The sequence below is a fragment of the Tiliqua scincoides genome, chromosome 8 (assembly GCF_035046505.1).
Source record: "Tiliqua scincoides isolate rTilSci1 chromosome 8, rTilSci1.hap2, whole genome shotgun sequence".
NCBI lineage: Eukaryota > Metazoa > Chordata > Lepidosauria > Squamata > Scincidae > Tiliqua > Tiliqua scincoides.
Genome location: NC_089828.1, coordinates 23,806,386 through 23,824,918, shown reverse-complemented (window position 1 = coordinate 23,824,918; position 18,533 = coordinate 23,806,386). Strand labels below are relative to the sequence as shown.

General features: G+C 42.5%; 1 protein-coding gene across 6 annotated transcripts in view; it reads right to left on the bottom strand.

Annotated features, from left to right (window-relative positions):
• TJP1 (tight junction protein 1) overlaps window positions 1–18,533 on the bottom strand; it is a 130,913-nt gene that overhangs the window by 13,016 nt on the left and 99,364 nt on the right. For 4 of the 6 annotated variants that reach the window (XM_066636540.1, XM_066636541.1, XM_066636544.1 and 1 more), the window contains exons 18-24: window positions 17,193–17,293; window positions 14,874–15,227; window positions 13,036–13,287; window positions 10,891–11,760; window positions 9,236–9,333; window positions 7,742–7,969; window positions 591–760 (exon numbers count right to left, since the gene is read on the bottom strand). In XM_066636540.1, coding sequence (XP_066492637.1) covers window positions 591–760; window positions 7,742–7,969; window positions 9,236–9,333; window positions 10,891–11,760; window positions 13,036–13,287; window positions 14,874–15,227; window positions 17,193–17,293 — 2,073 coding nt within the window. The remainder of the gene's footprint in view (window positions 1–590; window positions 761–7,741; window positions 7,970–9,235; window positions 9,334–10,890; window positions 11,761–13,035; window positions 13,288–14,873; window positions 15,228–17,192; window positions 17,294–18,533) is intronic. The other 2 variants (XM_066636545.1, XM_066636546.1) reach the window with 1 other exon arrangement.

The window sequence follows — 18,533 nt, the reverse complement described above, 5'->3', positions numbered from 1 at the left end:
AGGGAAATTCCTGAATGGAGGAACATTCAGTCTTGTAATCCCCTACCTATATTTTGAAGTGTCACATATTCTGAAGTCCAGACATAAGCTGACTACCTCAGTGACAATGAAACTCTATTTCTAGTAATTTAAAGTGCCCAACATGCACTACACTTGAAACACAGCTCTGGATATTGGATGCCATCATTTACCCTACTCAAGGTCCCCAACGAAACGGCTGAATTGCTAGACCTAACTGCCTATAGAGGTACTTAGAAGCATGAGCTTAGAAGCAGGAAAGGGTGATTAGGATTTCAGAGTCCTACATACTGCCAAGCAGATGAAGGTTATGCAATTAGTTTTTTACAATTTAATACTAGAATTAGAGAGAATCAGGGCTCCTTTGGTGCAAGATTAGGCAATTTTCTGTAGTGGTTATGTTTCTTCTTAAATTTCTTCTGCTGAATTTGTTTGTTGGCATCCAATGGATTAGACTGGGCTCATGTTATACCTCAACTGCTGCTTTTAGGTCTAGTTATGTTCGCTACCATGTAGAGTCTGCAGTCCCCTAAAACTTCTCAATACAACAAAACAAATATTTAGACTCTTACCTTCAGTAAGTGCAGGTTTGGGCTGAAGAGACACAATTGGGCTGTTAATGGATTGAGGTTGGGTGTACTGCACTGGGGGCGCAGGGGGAGGTGGGGTCACTTGCGGAACAGGCTCATAACGCTTTTCTCCAACAGCTCTATCCATAGACTCCACGTCTAGTGACTTCGCCCTGTTGGAATGAAGGAAAAAGTAGGTGGTCAAGCTTCAGAGGTTTTCCTTGCTTAGTTCCTTTTCCTTCCTAGCATTACTTCTGGTCATGCCCTATACCCGGGGTTCTCAAAGTGTGCATTGTGATGCCTTAGGGGTGTCACGGCACACACACAAGGATGCCATGGGATGACCCCGATCGAACTGTCTATCGTAGACCCCTTCTACCTGTTCCCCTGGGCACTTCCATCTTGGATCTCGTGAAATCTTGGGACATCCAGGATGGCAGCACCCAAATCTCACAAGATTTGGGTGCCACCATCTTGGATCTCAGAAACTTTTATGAGATTTGGGCACCCCCCAGAAAAGGCGGCTGCGGGGGTATCCAGACCCAGGTAAGTTGGAGAACCATTGCCCTATACCTCTCTGAAAACAGCCCTTCTGGGTCAATTTCCACGAGTCAATTGGCGATTCCCTAAACAAGGCTCAGAATTTCTCAAAAAATTTCTCAAAAAATAGCTCAGCATTGCTTCTGTTCTACCAAGGTAGAGGGAAAACCAACATAAAGGCCTGATTCTGCTCTTTTTCCCATTTGGGCAAGTGTGCTCGAGTGACATAGAAGGAGGTTCTCTCCCTCCTCCACAGACAGAAGAAAAATTCATTCACATAATAGAGTCAGATTAAAAGCACAGGAGAATGTCAGACAACATTTGTTAGAAAGACTAGTAACACAAACAAAAAGAGAGCAGAGAAGAGGCAGATGACATTTGGGATGTATTTTTGTTTGTTGAATTTATCACCTCTACTTTTTCTTGTCCAATTTTACTCAATTTTTTTGTTTGCTAAAAACAATATAATTAAAAGGGGTAAGTACTGAACAGTCAAGTCTTGAAGAATGAGGGCCAAACCAGTCCAAGCATTCCCTGAAATTAGATGTGCCGCAATTTCTAACACTCCTAAATGCACCCGTTGGATATCTACAATGCAATGCAAAAAAGCAATAGGCGTAAGCTTCACTAGCTTTATGTGCATAATTTACACAAGTTAAAAAAGGGAAACCAAACTTATTTTTGAGATTTTTAAGCCCTCCGCCTTAGGATAATGGCCAATACCTAAAATGTTGGGTTCAAGTCAAAATTTTGGATGCAGTTTCAAGTTATCTGCACATAATGCCTGTGACAGAATGTAACAGGAGAGAGAGAGAGAGAGAGAGAGAGAGAGAGAGAGAGAGAGAGAGAGAGGGCACCTTAAAACATCCTCACATTCACAACTTTCTTACCACTTGATGTTCCTTTTCAAGTAGCTAGTGTAAGAACCAAGAAATCTAGGTGATGGCAAAGCAAATGGCAATAGAATAAAAGAAAAATGGTCATTCTAACTTAAGCATAATTCTTCGCTTTTAGCACAAGTCCTCAAAAAGAAAAGAGAAAGCTACTGATATGACAAGTCACTCTACAGGCCAGCGATTCCCAAACTTTGTGGTGGGCTTCACAGGTGTGCTTCAAAAAAGGGGCTGAGGTGCAACTTGACAAAATTAATGGGCTGCATCCAGATCGGGGGGGGGGGTCTCATGAGGCATTAATCTGCCCGCCCATCCAGCCAATATATGGACAATTACATCATCCCAAGGAGGAGGAAATCAAGGACACACCAGGATTCTCTTATGCTTCTCTGAGATGCAAGGAGATCCCCAAGGAATTACATTGCCCAGAAAGGCAAGTCTTGGGGTGGGACTGTGTTTACTAGGAAAGGCTACTGAAGGAAGCTGAGAGGCCACCTGAACCAAGCTATTTCACAATTGCAAGGAGGCCCATTATTCTGAGCTGATCAAGGAAATACAGGTGGGCCTGGGAATCCATTCATGGTTTCAACTGCCTATGGATCCAGAGGATACCAGGGATGCTCTTTAAAAATGAGGGGAAAATGAAAGAGAATTTTTAAAATTGCTCTGCACCGTGAAACCACTGTGTTTTCAGGGCTGCAGGCAGTCTTCTGAGCTGTCTGCAGCCTCTTCCTGGTTGTGCCAAAGCTCCTCCCTTCACTCAGTGTCACCCTAGAATTCATCACGATCCATTTTTTTCTCTTCTCCTTCACTTTCCCTATCTTTTCAAAGGGTATCTCCATTCCTGATATCTGCAGATACCCTGTGTGTGTGTGTGTGTGTGTGTGTGTGTGTGTGTGTGTGTGTGTGTGTGTCCTGGAACAGAACCCCCATGGATACCGGAGCATGCCTACGTATGTGTCTTTCTGAGAGTAAATGCGGCCCTCTAATTTTAATCCAGAAACAAAGAAATGCACATGTCCTACATATAAGGTACAAGAAGTTTGGAATACACACACTGGTACAGGCACTTATTAGACTGATAAGTGCTCCCATTTGAAGATTTCATCCTACAAGAGGTGAAACTTGTGTTGGGTTACCAACGTTCTCCAATGCTTTAAAAACACACACACACACACACACACACACACACACACACACACACACACACACACACACACAAAGAAAGCCACTTAATACGTAACTCATTCTACAGGGTCAAATAATTCAATGTAAACTGAAGACCTGAAGGCTTCTAAAGACCATTCACAGGGCATTTGTACATTTGTCACTTCCCATTCAACTGCTTAACACACCTCTCCTCCTCCTTGCTACCAACACTGGGAGATCTAGTACTGATTCAAGACTAAAAGGAACAGAAAGTAAGGAGAGCTCCTTCCAAAGCAACAGACTCATAATTAAATTAGCTTGATGCTGCCTGTTATTATTGTTCAAGTGTGGTAGATGGCGCTATTGCAAAACAAGTAAAGAGTGAGAGAAGCAAGAAAGCAAGCTGCAGAAAGAGACTCAGAATTACACACAACCTGAACTCCAGATGAAAAACTGAAAGCTGCCATTGGTCACAATTCTCTGTTGAGGGAGACTTTTGTACTTGTGGCATTTCCATGGAAGACACCTATACCTTGAATTCTATGTTACAATGGGAAACTAGTTCAACAGACCAGAAATATAACTAAAGGCGGCAACAGCATGACAATAATTCTTATCTCTTATCTCTACACAGCAAGCAGCTCTGGGAATTTCTCTCCTGCCCACCAGTTCTCTGTACTGCCTTCTCTCTTCTCTGCAATAAATGTGATGAACTGGATCAAGGGCTTGGTGAGTCTAGCTTCATCTTCAGTGCCACGGCAGCAAAGACTCAGTTGCTCCATCAAACTTTATTATTTTTTTTAAAAGGGTTCCAAAGAAGAGGGGTATTATTGGCCATACTTTATCCCTTCTGCCCCCCAAGAAGTTCAGAGTAGCATTTAAGCTTCACACCAACCCTGTGTGATACCCGAAGGCTGGGTCAGGACAGGTCTGAGGTTCCAGGCAGTCATGCCAGGAGTCAGACTTTGTGTTCTTCGAATCCAGATCTTGGAACCAGAAGTAGTAGTTTGAGCTGGAGCTGCAGCAGAGTAACTTTTGCTCTGCTAATCATGCCTCACCAGATACTTGCCAATCACAGGTGATAAAATGGAATGCTGCTTATCACTTTGGTGGCTGAAAAGAGCTATGGGGTCTGAGCAAGCTAACTGGGCCAGGACTGAGCTTCGGCCTGGTAAGTTTCCGGTTCAAAGATGTGTGCCCTCCCTTTCAGCGGATTCCCTAGGTGAGCCAAAAATGCATTGTTTTTTGTTTTTTGCCAAAGATCAAAAGGAGGACCAAGAGTGGTGACACTTTTCAACAGGTCTTAAAACCATCTCAATTTTAAGCAAGTCATTGTGTATCAACAAGATTCCAATACACAATTTACAATTTTGTATATAGGAAATTGTAACATAAAAGCAAATGTTATAATCTCAAATCATGGGTGTCAAACATAAGGCCCATGGGCCGAATGTGGCCCCTGGAACCAATATATCCAGCCCCTACTATAATTGTGTTATCCCAGCATGATAATTGGGCTCCCTCCTCTTACAAATAGGAACAAGATTTACACAATTTCTCTTCTGTCATTTGCAGCTAATGAGTGTCTATGAGAGAACAAATTGCTTATTTCTGACCATCATCTGCTTAATGATGTCACTTCTGGCCCTCAACAGGCACCATGAATGTTAAGTTCAGCCCTCTGTATGAAATAAGTTTGACAAATGGATCTAAAAATCTTTAACTGGGTAGAAAATCAACTCTATGTTGGAAAGGGATAGGGCAGGAAGTATTTAAAAATGCTACAAAGTTGACAAAAATGGAATTTGTTCTCCATTTAGTGCTCTACGGCCACAGGCACATAGTGTATAGATTTTCAGTGAAACCCCTAAGAGATCCCCACGTAGGTTTTCATGGACTTTGTTAACAGCCTTTTGCAACAAATCAGTAAAACTCTGAACCTAACAGAGATCTGCATTCATAAGCCTACACATATGGGTCTTTCTAAGCTCACCTGCAAAAAGAATGGTTTGGGCTCCCCAAAAGACAGATCACAGAGGGTAAGCTGGTTCTCTTTGCAACATAGCCAGGTTTCGCTGCACTTAACTATTTAGTCAGCAGCGCTAAATTGATACAGCACAATTAAAGAATTCGGGTCCCAAACTGAGAAACTTCCAATGAGAGCTTGAGGGTATTTTAAAACCAGAACACAGAATTTTAGGAAGGTCTGAGTAGACCACAATTGAACAAAGAGGTATGCTAGCTGTAGAAATTCTCTGCTTCTCATGAAATAATCAGCTGCAGAAGTCTGTGTGTTCCAAGATCCACAGCCTTCTGGAAGACAAAATTGCTCCACAGGGATTACTGGAGAGGTAATCCCACTGAGATAGCATTTAATGCTGTCCAAAGGTATACTAAGTCATCTGCCATGACGAGATACAGAAACCAATTACAAGATACAGGGCCTGTTCAGATACTTCTTCCCCCTTCACCTCTATACATGGCGAGATCAGCCACTGTTCTCATGCTTGCTCCCTCGAGGTCAATGACTAAAAGGACCAAGACCTGGTGCAGCACAGTAGCCGAGCATGGCCACTGGGACATCTCTGGTTTAAATCTTGCCACAGTCCTCCTCAGCAATATGGGGAGGATTCCTGACAAAAGAATTACTGAGGTAATGGATGTGAAGTACAGCAAGTCCTCGATTTACGTGAAGTCAGAACAGTGCTATCACACCTGCGCAGAAGTACAAGGTTGGACAGACTGCGCCTGCAGTGCAGGTGCTGCTGATCACAGGAAGGGTATCTGTAGCTTGGGGACTATCTGTACTGCAAACACACTATATTAAATACATGCTAGATCAGCAGTTCCCAAACTGTAGATCCAGGACCCACCAGTGGGTTGTGACTCAATATTGGATTAGACAAGAAACCAACAGGGCAGATTACGCTATGTGCATCAAGGGTTAAACAGCTGCTACCTGGGGAGGGAGCACTGCTGACCAAAACCATTATAGCCATGCCTCTTGGCATTTGTAAATCAGGCAGCAGCCTCTAGGGCTGTGTGACCCAACATGCAGTCTGCGGGCTGCATGTAGCCTATGAGGGCAATTCTGGCAGCCTCCCCCAACACCCCCCAGTCCAGTGATCCATGGGCAGCCGCCAACTCTGCTGTCTTTCTAGCACTCCTCACTGTCTTGTCTGCTGGAGCAGGGCAAAGCTACGAAAGGGAGCTCTCCCGAGGCTGAAAGCTCCCTTCCACAGCATTGCCCTGTCCCACTCCAGCTGATGAGCTCATCAGCTTGAGCGGAGAGGGCGTGCTGGCGGTTTTTCAGTGCAGCAGGGAGAATGTAAAGTTCCGTTGCTGCTGCCTCCATTTTGGGACTGCCAAATTACTTCCGGCAATTACAGAATTGGCAGTGATATCATCATGTCACTGCCAATTGCTTCCACATTGGCCTGGGTCAGTCCAGCCAGAGGTCACGCAAGGGTCATGTGCCCCCCCAGCTGCCCAAAGTTGGACCATCTTACTCTAGGGCAGCCATTTTCAACCAGTGTGCCGTGGCACACTGGTGTGCCATGAGTGGTCCATAGGAATTTGGGGGGAGGTCATTTATTAATAGGGCCAATGGGAGATGTGAGTCCCCACTGGCAGTATGGTGTGCCTTGTCAATTGTCAAAAACCTGGTGGTGTGCCTTGAACGTTTTAGTGCCTTGTCAGTGTGCCATGAGATGAAAAAGGTTGAAAATCACTGCTCTAGGGCCTCTAAAAAGTTTGGGAACCAATATGCTAGGTTATTTTAGTTTACATTTTATGTTTATTTGAACTAGCGATGGTAAGAAATTTTCTAATCTGGGGGGACGCAGAATGATACAAAATGCCAATGTGATGGCTTCAATGAAAACTTCAAAAGTTGTGTCTATTTTTTAAACAAGTTTTTAGTTTGAATTCCTCTCCTCAAAAGAGAAATGAGATTCAAACCAGGGCAGTTCCAAACCCTCAGTTTAGTTGCTATACCCTGCAGCTCTCAAAGCTCAGCTGTCTTTGTTGTGTTGTCTTTGAAAGGAGTTGCAAAAAAACAGAGATAACACTACCCACAATCAATTTATAGGACCACTTTTATCTCCTAAATATAGTGAGGAAGCTTGGAAGCCCCAAGACCTGCTCCTAATCAAACTGAATATAGAGGTGTGGGGGGGGGGGAGCATAAAGCACACAAACATACAGTCAGTCCTGTTTATCCACAAGGGAGCTGTTCCAAGACCCTCCGCAGATACACAAATCTGCAGTTCGCTTGTCAAATCCTAAAGTGGCTTTTCCCCAGTATCGACGGCATCCGTGGCGAGTCAAATCCAAAGATGCTGGATCTGCGGATACCTGGGTTACAGCGTATGTGTTTAGTCGGCTTTATTTTATTGAGTCTTCACAGAGGTAAAGCAAATGCCACATATAAACATGTGCATTATATGCTTTTGTACAAGTAACTGGGTTTTACTCCCACCATTAGCTGCAACGGGCAACGACATGGTACGCCTATGGGAATCTGTCGGCTGTTGGTATCAAAGGCAGAGGGCACACAGAAGAAAGGCTTACTTGGAAGAATAGTTTGTGTAGTTCAGCTGATTATGGAGATGGACAGGTTTAGCAGGCTCAGGGTGATGGCTGGCAGGGACCTGGGCAGCAGGCTTGTTGTCATAACTTCGGCGATCAAAATAGGATAGCTGCTTCCGGTAGTACTCCTCATCCTCCTCAGGATCATAGTGGTTTGCCCGTACGATGTCCTCGGGAGGCTTCGCTTGAGGTCTTTGGGGTTCTGGGGCCCTTAAAACAGAACGCTTATTCAGAAAAATACTTTTGCATGTGATAAAACCAGCACAATTTCTTTGCCTTTGAGGAACACACTTGTGTTGTAGAAGGCATTCCAAAAGAGGCATTCCTCCTATCAGAAAGTTTTCCCTAAACATTCACTGGTTTAAAAAATATACTACAGTACCCGATAAGTAGTAGACATCTGGAGACATCTTTTAAGTTAGTAAAAGTGTTTTCAAATCAATCAACAAATTGCTGCATCCCTGATAAAAATGCATTACACTCTTTAACAACAACAACAACAACAGGTATTTATATACCGCCTTTCTTGGTCTTTATTCAAGACTTTATTCAAGGCGGTTTACATAGGCAGGCTTTATTTAAATCCCTTATTAAATAGGGATTTTTACAATTTGAAAGAAGGTTCTTTCTTTCAAGAACCACTACATTCAAGGTGTTTCATTCTGATCTGGCTTCACATTCTGGCCTCCATCCTCCCACGCTCAGAGCAGATGGAATAGCTCGGCTTCAGCTTGTCAGCTGCTTCAAGGTCGCACGGTGCCAGTGGCCTCGAACTGGCGACCTTGTGGATGTTATCTTCAGGCAGACAGAGGCTCTACCCTCTAGACCAGACCTCCTGCCCACTCTGTTCGTCTACTACGGCAGGTGATCCAGAGGACCTTTTTACAGTATTCCAGATCCTTTCACAGCAGCAACCCTGCCACAGCTAAAAAGTTATCAAATGGAGCTCAAACCCAGCAGTAAATCTAATACTAGCCCCACCACCAACCACAGCTATGATCTATTGTACATCGGTTTATCTATGCTCTGCCTGCTTACAGGGAAAATGAGGACATTTAAGTTCTTTTCCAGGACATGAGGCTTAAAAAAAAAAAAAAAAAGATGCATCCTGGGAGAAGAGGGTTCATGGTCACCCTGACAACAGCAGTTTCCAAAATGTGCACTGCTACAAATTCACAGGGGCACCATGGGATATCCTGACAGCCTCTGCCAGCTCTCCTGGGTGCTGCCACCTTGGACCACATGAGGCCTCCCACGATCCAAGATGGTGGCACCCATCTTCCTGGCCATCACCATCTTAGATTGAGAGAGATCTTAGATTGAGAGAGATTGAGAGCAATCTAAGATGATGATGCTGGGAAGAAGAGCACCGTGACTCTGATAAGTTTGGGAACTGCTGGACTGCAGTCATCCAAGAGATTTATCTCGTGGGCTAGCAGGAACAAAGCATTCCACCCCATTTTATACTGCATTTACCTGTAAGCTGGTTTGTCGTGTTCATACTGATTCTGAGAGACGGGCTTAGGACCACTCACTGGGGCGATGTTGGGCTTAGGTGCAAGCTCTGGAGGTTGCTAAAGATACATAATAGAAATCTCAACAACTGAACACAAGACAAAACTCTGGATTCTTAATAAGCACTAGAATACATAACAGCATCTTTAAGGGGGAATTTGTGTAGTAAGAAATTTGACCCACCCAAAGTTTAGTGCTTTCAAACCATAACAGGTTTCACAGGAGAAACTCTTACAATTGAAATCAGCAGGATTTTAACTTGATGGTGGTTCAAAACCTTAGTATTTTTATAACACTCTTTTAAGCACCTCAAATCTGTTACAATTCTATATGTTACACCAATATTAACTATCCCTGTGAGCTCAAGTCTGAGCAGGTATTTGATCCAGAGATTTCTGGTTTATTGCCAAACTACTATAATATATTGGCTCACTATCATCATAAGATCTCATTTAAATAAACACACCATTTATTTAGATACATACAAACCCCTCCTCTCATTGTAGATGTGTACCTTTTCCTAAGAGATCAGTGTGGATTACACGCTTAACACAAAAGAGAATCTACAGTCAAAGTAAACCCTACAGTGTCTTAACTGACGACAAAATACGACTGCCCAAGAAAATGCTGAAATGGAGCTTTTGGCTACGTAAAGAGGATATGAACCACTAGGAAGGAAGGGATTTGGGTTACTCTTATTGGTTGCAAACAGGAAGAAAAGGTGGTCTCACAATTTTTAGTGTCCAAACAGAGGATTAATATGGGTCCAAGCCATTTTGGATGCTCCTGAAGTCTATGACAAAAACCTCTGCAGATCCCTAAAACTGATATGACATTCTCCAAAATGTATGATCCAGTCATGAAAAAGAGATGCTATCTGTTGAAAGCAACTTATAGCACCTGAGGACCAGTGGCCCATCTAGCCCACTACTGTATCACACTGAATGGTAACAGTTTCCTAAGAGTTATTCCGAGTTCTGTAACCAGATATCCCTTTTAAAGTGGAGATGCAAGGAGCTGAATTTGCTGCAAGCTAAGCATGACCTCTGTTTCTGAGCTACAATCCATCCTTAGATATGTCCTGCACTGGGGCCTTCAAAAGATTTCAAGGACAGGCTCATATGGCAGCAAACTTTGAGGTTTAAACTATGTGACAATTGATAAGTCTGAAGATGGTCGCAGCCGCCTTCTCAGATGATCAGCTCCAAGGCAATTCTGGGCCTCAGCAGCAACCTTCCCTTCTACAGTCAGCACCAGACCAGAAGGCTGACTGGCCTGGAGAAACTCAATCTCATAAGTGAGACTGCTGCCCCTACACTGTACTAACCAATTTCTTCAGGCTTTCGGATAAAAGCTAAGTGACTAAGGGCACCATCCTAACCCTTTATGTTAGTGCTTTCCAGCACTGACATAAGGGGAATGCAGCTCTGAGGCAAGGGAACAAACATTCCCTAACTTTGAGGAGGCCTCTGTGAGTGACACCCAACTGCAGGATGCAGCACATGTCCCATTGGCACTGCTATGCCAGAGCTGGAAAGCAGACATAAGGGGTTAGGACTGTGCCCAAAAAGAGACTGTACCAAACTACTGCTCAACATAGCCCACCAAGTATTTACCTTGACTACTGGAACTTCATTGGAGTCCTTTATTTTTTCCAGTGATGATGACCTTTTGTTTTCAAACATTTTAACCCTAGTTAGCACTGACTGCGGCTTCATGGCTGGGTCATCTTCTTCCTCAGCTGGTTGTGTAGGCAGTGGTTTACTGTTGGAAGGCAGAACTTCTGGTTTTTGCAATGGGGCGGAAGGATGCACACCTGCAGTATTGATGGAAGGGTCGTACTGTCCTGCTTTAGCGCTGAACCCTTGTGGCGGACCTGGTTCATAACCCCGGGGCTGCGACTCAAAGTAATGCTTGGGTTCAGGAGATCTGGGCACTGCAGAAGGGTAGGCCTGAGTCTCTGTTTTGTATCTCCCATGGACTTCATACCCAGCAGTGGGCTGTTCTTCATACCTTAGCTGCGCGAGATTGAAGTTTTTAGATGTGTGGTCATAGCGAGACCTGTTATCATAAGCCACTGGAGGTGGTTCTTCAAAGCGAGGTTGTGCTGGAAAATAGCAGCCACGTTCTGTGCTCTCTTCTGCATTCTGTCGGGGATCAAAGTCTCTGGGAGGTTGGTTATCATAAGGTGGCCTGGGTTGGTAGGGCTGCTTTTCATCATAATACCCCCAGTGTTCATCGTAGGGAGGCACACGCTCCTCGTAGTGGAGACGAGGGTCATAACCACGAGAAAACTGGTCCACATAGTTTGTGGACTCATACCTATATGCCAGTGGCTCATAATCTCTGTTCGGCTGCTTCTCTGTGTATGGGGCCTGTGGCTCATAAGTCAGATTGGATTCCTTCTCTTGCCTCTGGGCTGGCTGTTTCAAGACATAGTTCTGCCGAGGTGGCTCCTCATTGATGTATGGATCTTTTCTGTACATCTGTAGAAAGACAGTATTGCGTTGCTTAGGACACATGAGTTAACTGGGACCAGTAAGAACTAAAATGCTGTACAGCAGCCATTTTAACCACAGCTGTCACCCAATTAATCCTATGAACTTAAGTTAATCAACTGATTACTGAAGTTGCACAAACTTCAGACAAGAAAAAAAAGATCAGTTTGAAAAGCACCCTGTGGTATTGCATCAGGGCACCAGAGGCACATTCCCTCTTGTCTCTCACACAGGAGGGAATTCCACTTTTCCTAAGATGACATGTGTGATCTGCAGCTTTTACAATACCTGTATTAAAAAAAAAATACGCATTTTTGAAAAATCAGCTGCCTGATCAGACATGTTCTTTTTAGTCTAGCAAAATTTTTCAAATTGATGAAATGAAATGCTACACCCATAATTTTAACTCCAAATGGACCTACTGCTATTTTCCTTTAAGGAATATAATGAAGGGTGACTAATTTTATGAATTAAATGTGTTGATGCATTAAACATCAAATAAACATTGCTGAAGATGCAGCTGAGTTCCTCCCTGTAACCCCTCTGCTTTTGTGCACATGCTTCTTGACTTGGTCAAATGTAACTTCACCTCCTCTTCCATTAGTCATTGTGGCCACCATAAATTATCCAGTTCATTGGACTGCATGAATGCACTAAAGCCACTGAAGTGATTCCTTGATTTTGCTTGATGGTTTCTTGAAATTCCTGCCTTCGTACCATTTCCTTTACCAGATCTGACTGATGTTTACTCCCCATCTCAGGATCCAATTTCTGTTAATGTTCAAACATTTATTCTTGAATTTCAGAGACTCATAATTGCAGTTTGAGTATCTCTGGTATCAGGCTGACACATTCAATAATAGGGAACCTTTTCTACTTAGTATAGCAAGGCTGTAAAGCACAAACACAGGCAGATTTGGAAGACAGATTGAATTTCTATGAAGGGTACATTAACAATTTAACAAGCTGGAGAAAGTTAAATTGCGCACAAATCTTTAAAAAAAGCTTTGAAATGAAATGAGCTTGTAAAATCTTCTGATATATTTGTTTTCCAGCAAAAGTGAGAAATGTTACTTAAACCATGCAAACGAAAACAAAGTTAAATATTCTTAAAAGCACAGAAGCGCTTTCATAAGCAGCACAGATGCTCAGAAAACAATCAAAAAAAATCTTTATAGTAAGGGGGGAAAGCAAATATGATCATGTGCTAGGCAGGATGTAAAGGAGTGAATCCGTGCAATGTTATAGCACAGGCAGAGGTACCTTTGTTGGATCTAAATGCGGCGATAAGGATGGCGGCTCTTGATCTCTGAGCATTAAGTGGGGTGCCTCAGTGCCAGGTGTTCTTAGGGGGCCAGCTTGTGGTTGGTAAGAGTTGTAAGGAGCTACGCCTGGCTCCTCCAGTCTGACATTAGTTAGGCTTACACTGGGGTTAACGGCAGAAGTTGATGAGGCTGTAGGGTTTGTTTCTGGCGACGGGGAAAGGTAGGGGACTGCAGGTGAGGCTTCTGCTTTCTGTGAAATGTTTAAAATATAGTTTTTGGTAAAGTCGAGACGTGGCCAATGCATAAAAGTCCTAGTCATAACCACCCAATGCCTGCTATTTAGGTTTGGTAAAATCAAACTCTGCACCTGTGCTTAGTTACCAAAAGCAGATGGATATGGAAAAATATAACGCCCATCAATATGGTCAGGCAGGGGTAAAATCTGAGCAAACCCCTACAGCACCTTGCAATATTGTGCGCTGGTGAGGCTGGAAACCTTCTTTCTTTACCTGCATTGGCATCTAGATAGTCACAAAGATCTGAAAAGGGTCAAAGTAGCTTAAGTCTTCCCAGGGGCCCCTAAGCTATAGTTCACATGGTCCCCAACCAACACAGGCACAATTCAGGTTTATTTGAGAGTCTCAAGTGTTCCCCTTTCAGGGAAAATTAGATATAGGAAGCAGAAAAGGAGGTCTAGTATGCAGGGTATCTTTGAGGCTTCTTTGCATGTTCAGTGATAAAATCAGGCATGGAAAGAGAATCAGCCTAATTTGGATCTGGATCTAGAAAAACAACTGACTCAATTTTCAGGCATCTTCCAAAAATCTCTAGAGTGCAACTTTTAGACAGGCACTATAATAGTAAACTAATCTGATTTAACATATAATCTAAGGCTTTCATGGCTGGTACTATTAGCGTTTTAGTAAAAGTTGTTCAGGTTCATTGGTCACGGTCAACGAAGATTTCCTAACCTTTTGCCCACAACAATAGTGGGCATTTTCAAAACCCACTCAGAAAATACAGCAGAAATTTTGATTAGCAAAGATGCAAGGGATGCCCTCTCTTTGGTAGGGATTTACAGAATTCCATGTAGTTATGGTCAAGTGTACATAGGCATGATGAGAAGGAGGATGAAAATCAGGGTAAAGGAACATGAGAGGTACTGTTGGTTGCCACAGGCTACCAGCCCTTAGAAATGCAAGGAATTTGGAACAGGAATAGAACTGGGTTGTGGAAAGAAAGTACATAATTCTTTAAGGAACACGTGGTGAACAATATCAGTGGACAGTTATTGCCAGTTCTGGGGTGAGATGAACAGCCTGTGGTTCTTGTTCTTTGAAAATGCCCACCATAGTCGTGGGTGAAATGTTAGGAAATAAAAATCTTCATAGACCACGACCAATAAGCCCAGACATTTCTTACTACAACACTAATCTGATTTACCTTTTTTGAATATTGTTTGATTTTAAAAAATGATTTTATGTTGCTTTAGAAGTCCTCCCCTCCCTCGTGTGCTTGGAGAGCACGCACTCGCCTTGGAAACACTTGACACTCATCAAGAAGAATTGGATCAGCAAATACAGTGCTCAACCCGTAGAAGTGTACATTCTCAAACAATATTGCCATTAATAGCTTCCAGTTTAAGACCGCAGTAGTGGGGAGCACTCAAGACAGTTTGGGGCAAAAAACAGGAGTGGGGGGATTTAAACCAGGAATTTACCAGGAGATGCTTATGTTAAGCTTCCTGGAGCTACACACTCTCCAGCATGCACACACCCCATAGTATCACGGAATAACATGGCAAAAGTGTCTTTTTAAGAAGTGTTTTCTTCTTACCGGCTGAGCTGCACTTGGTTTAAACCCAGGAGACTCTATCCTGTGATTTGGCTGTGGTTGAGCTTGTGGAGCATAAGGAGGATATGTTTGATTCTCATGATGCATCCCTGACGTATCTTCTCTTACAGGTTCAGAGGACCGTGTAATAGCCGACTCGGGAGGAGTCCCAACTTCATCATTGAGAGTCTCATCCAGCTCTTGATCAGTGTAGGCCCCGCCTTCCGTATCTGTGTCCTCATAGTCAGATGTATGTCTACTGTCTGTGCTGTACATGGAGTACTCACTACCTGGAGCCGAAAGGTAGGACAGACGATCATCGTGTAGGTCAAGATCATCGCTGGTAGCACCATCAGCCTGTGTCAAACACAAAGTTCAGAAGTTTATGGCATCAGCTTTTTTATACAGATTTTCAAAACGCCCTTTGAAAATACAGATTTTCAAAAGAAACAGAGAATAGAGAATAAATCTTCAAAATGAACCATGTTCTCCTGCTTTTACAGGAAGCCTCACTATTTCACAGTTCAAAGTTAAACTTTTTAAACACACCCATTTCAATAACTTAAATCTGTTGTTAATAGTGAGCCTTTGCTCTGGGCAAGACTTATACACTGAACAAGATTAAAATACCTTCTACTCTTTCATCACCCTTGGTCTCAACAGCAGACCACACAGGAAAAAGTAATCACAAGCCCGATCTTTAAGACTATTTTTGGCTCTGAGCCCTTCCACTTGTAAACCAGTTTGAAAGATCACAAGGTTTTGAGAATCTATTTTAAATTTTTTTAACCCGCCTTTCCCCTTCCCTTGGAGAGGTGCCCAAGACGACTTATAATTATTTTTTCTACATACTAGGAGGCCTGCCCTCAATGAGCTCATAAATTTAAAAAAAAAAAAGGTACTTGCTTTGTGTTTCTTGTTCTATATGGCCCAATGGTGCTTAAATAATATAAAGCCCCCCTAAAGACTAGGAAACAGGGAAAGAAATAAATTTGATAAAATTCAAATAAAATTGGTGCACATGGAAATGCACACTGCAGACATAATTTCAGCTATACTGGAATTATACTTGCACCAAATGGATTGTGAATTAGCTATTACTTTGCAAGACAGTTTTTTGAATCACAATGAATTGCTGCCCTGAAAATGTCAGTTCATTATAGACACCCAAAAAAAGCCTTACATAATACATAGAAGCCAGCAAAATGTCCACTGTTACTGGAAGGGCAGAGAGGTAGACAGACAATGCAGGGATTTTATAGCACAATAGTTGCTTGGTCATGTTGCATGAGGCATTAGAACAACTAGAGCAAAAAGAGTCTGTATATTTGGGAGAGGCCTTGAGGTGTAATGCCTCTTCATCTTCCTACTACCCTCCCCAAAGAGACTACTTCCATCTCAACGCAAAAGCATAAATCCAGAATTTTGACCTACAAAAATAAGCTGCAGAAACCTGGAACTATGTGGGGGGAGGTAAGATATAAAAGCAAGTAAAGTATTACTTGTATCCCTATTCCTTTTCTTCAACAGCACACAAGTCAATCATCATCATCTACCCATATTCCATCATGTTCAGAGAACTCAAGTACTTTTACCTGATAGCTGAAATGAGAGCATTTCAATACCTTAGCTAGGTTACCCATCAGTCCCCCACAGATTGTTCCAACAGGCACTTCTGAAGCTGCCTAGCTGAATCAGGGATAGCTACCACCATTTAATTGGCATAAACACAGTCAAGATTTATGGGTTGCAATGACCAAACAATCTGAGTTGCATAATGGGAGTGCCTTTTTTAAAAACCATCTCTTGCTCTTGTACTCTTCAGAATGATGTGAAAAGCTTTATCTGTGGATTTCTGCAATTGAAGGTGGATAGTGCAGTCTATCCCCCCCCCACGCCCCCGCAGGAGTTAGGAATATTTGAGAAAGACAAGTGCACTGTTCCCAAATTGCAAAGAGGGCTTCAAGTTCTGACTCTCTATGATCCAGACACACTGGAAGCTTAATTTCAAGAAGAAAAGCTCAAGGATATGGAAAGCTTTGGACTTCGGGAATACCAAGCAAGAGCAAGATTAGCCTTGCTATGCTGAATGCTCAAGCTGAGAGTAACAGGATACACATGGAGGGTGGGGGCACAGACAAAGCAGTGGATACAGATAGATAGGTGAACAGTGGGCCACCTCTTCCCTAAACTATTCCAAGACAAGCTACCCCATGATTTCTTGAACACAGCCTGGCTGTAAGGAAAATCTGCTCAGTTCAGGTTACCACTATTACATTTTAAAATTCATCAGGAAAACAAAGTCAAAATTAAATTCCATACCTTTCCTTCTGACACCCACACCAACTGATTCTGCTGTTGCTGAATTGCTTCCTTCAGAGCTCCATACCAACCGTCGTTCATTGAATTCAAGTTAATAGTAGCTAAAACATAAAAATAAAAAGTGAGTTTGCAAAAATAAAATCACAACTATTACTCAACAGATCTTACTTTCTGAGAGTTCTAGGGTAGCAGCACTCATACTATGGGGTCTGGGACCCAGCAGTGGGTTGTGACCCAATTTTTGTTGGTTCACCGAACTGACAAAGCAGATTAGGCTATGTGCATTAACAGTTACAACCTGCTACTTGGGGGGTGGGGTGGGAAGCATGCTGCTCAGTCACCATTAGAACCACAGAGGCTTGAGTGGCTGGTAAAGTGAAACTTGTTTTTTGGTGGGTCCCAATGCTAAAAAGTTTGAGAACAACTGAGCTAGGGCATATAAAACTTCAACACTGCAGTTTTAACTATTTAGTATACTGTATGTTGTGTAAGAAGGTGCCTTAAAATATTGTTAACTTCATAAAACAATTCAATTAAAAAGTCACCTTATTCAGAAATCCTGTTACTTATGTAAAAATAGTTTCTTGTGTTTAAGAATGGGGTTTCACTTTTATTACTCCTGCAGTCTTGCAGCATCTCATAGAGTCCATCACTATTAAGGGAACTCTTTCTAGAATTCCATCAGTACAACTCAGGTTGTGTTTACTGACACAGCAGACATTACTGTCAACAGTGGAGGGACCTAATTTGATATTTTAGACTTCACTATGGACAAAAAGATGAGCTGACTAAATGTTTAAGAATATTTATATACAACTTTTCAACAAAAAGAATTTCACAAAGCGGTTAAGTAAAATGAATCTCTTACTACTGTGTATTATTTTGGACCTTCAGTGTACATGGTGTTTTAACACAGTAAAGAAAAAGATTCTTTTCCCAGCAGCAAAATGAGGAGGAAAGGGCAGGAGTAGACAGGGAAGTATATGTGATTGTTTGCAAACAAGTTCTAGGAACATAGTTTATAGGGAATTTATTTTAAGAACTTACAGATATAGGTTGTGCCTCGTTATCCACGGAGGTTCCGTTCTGGAACCTCAGTGGATAAAAAAAATCAGCGTATACTGAATCAGTGGAAAAATAGCTTTAAAAACCCACTTTCAGGTTTCCTGCTTCTCTATTATTACCCCAGAATACATTGGTATAGACACTATACTGCATTCAGCCACTAGATGGGGTAAATAATGGAATCTAATGGAATGAAATTACAATTTAACAGTGTGAAGGTAGGAAATAGGATTTGGTGCTTTTCTCCCTTGTAACAAGGCATTTAAAGGTGCACCT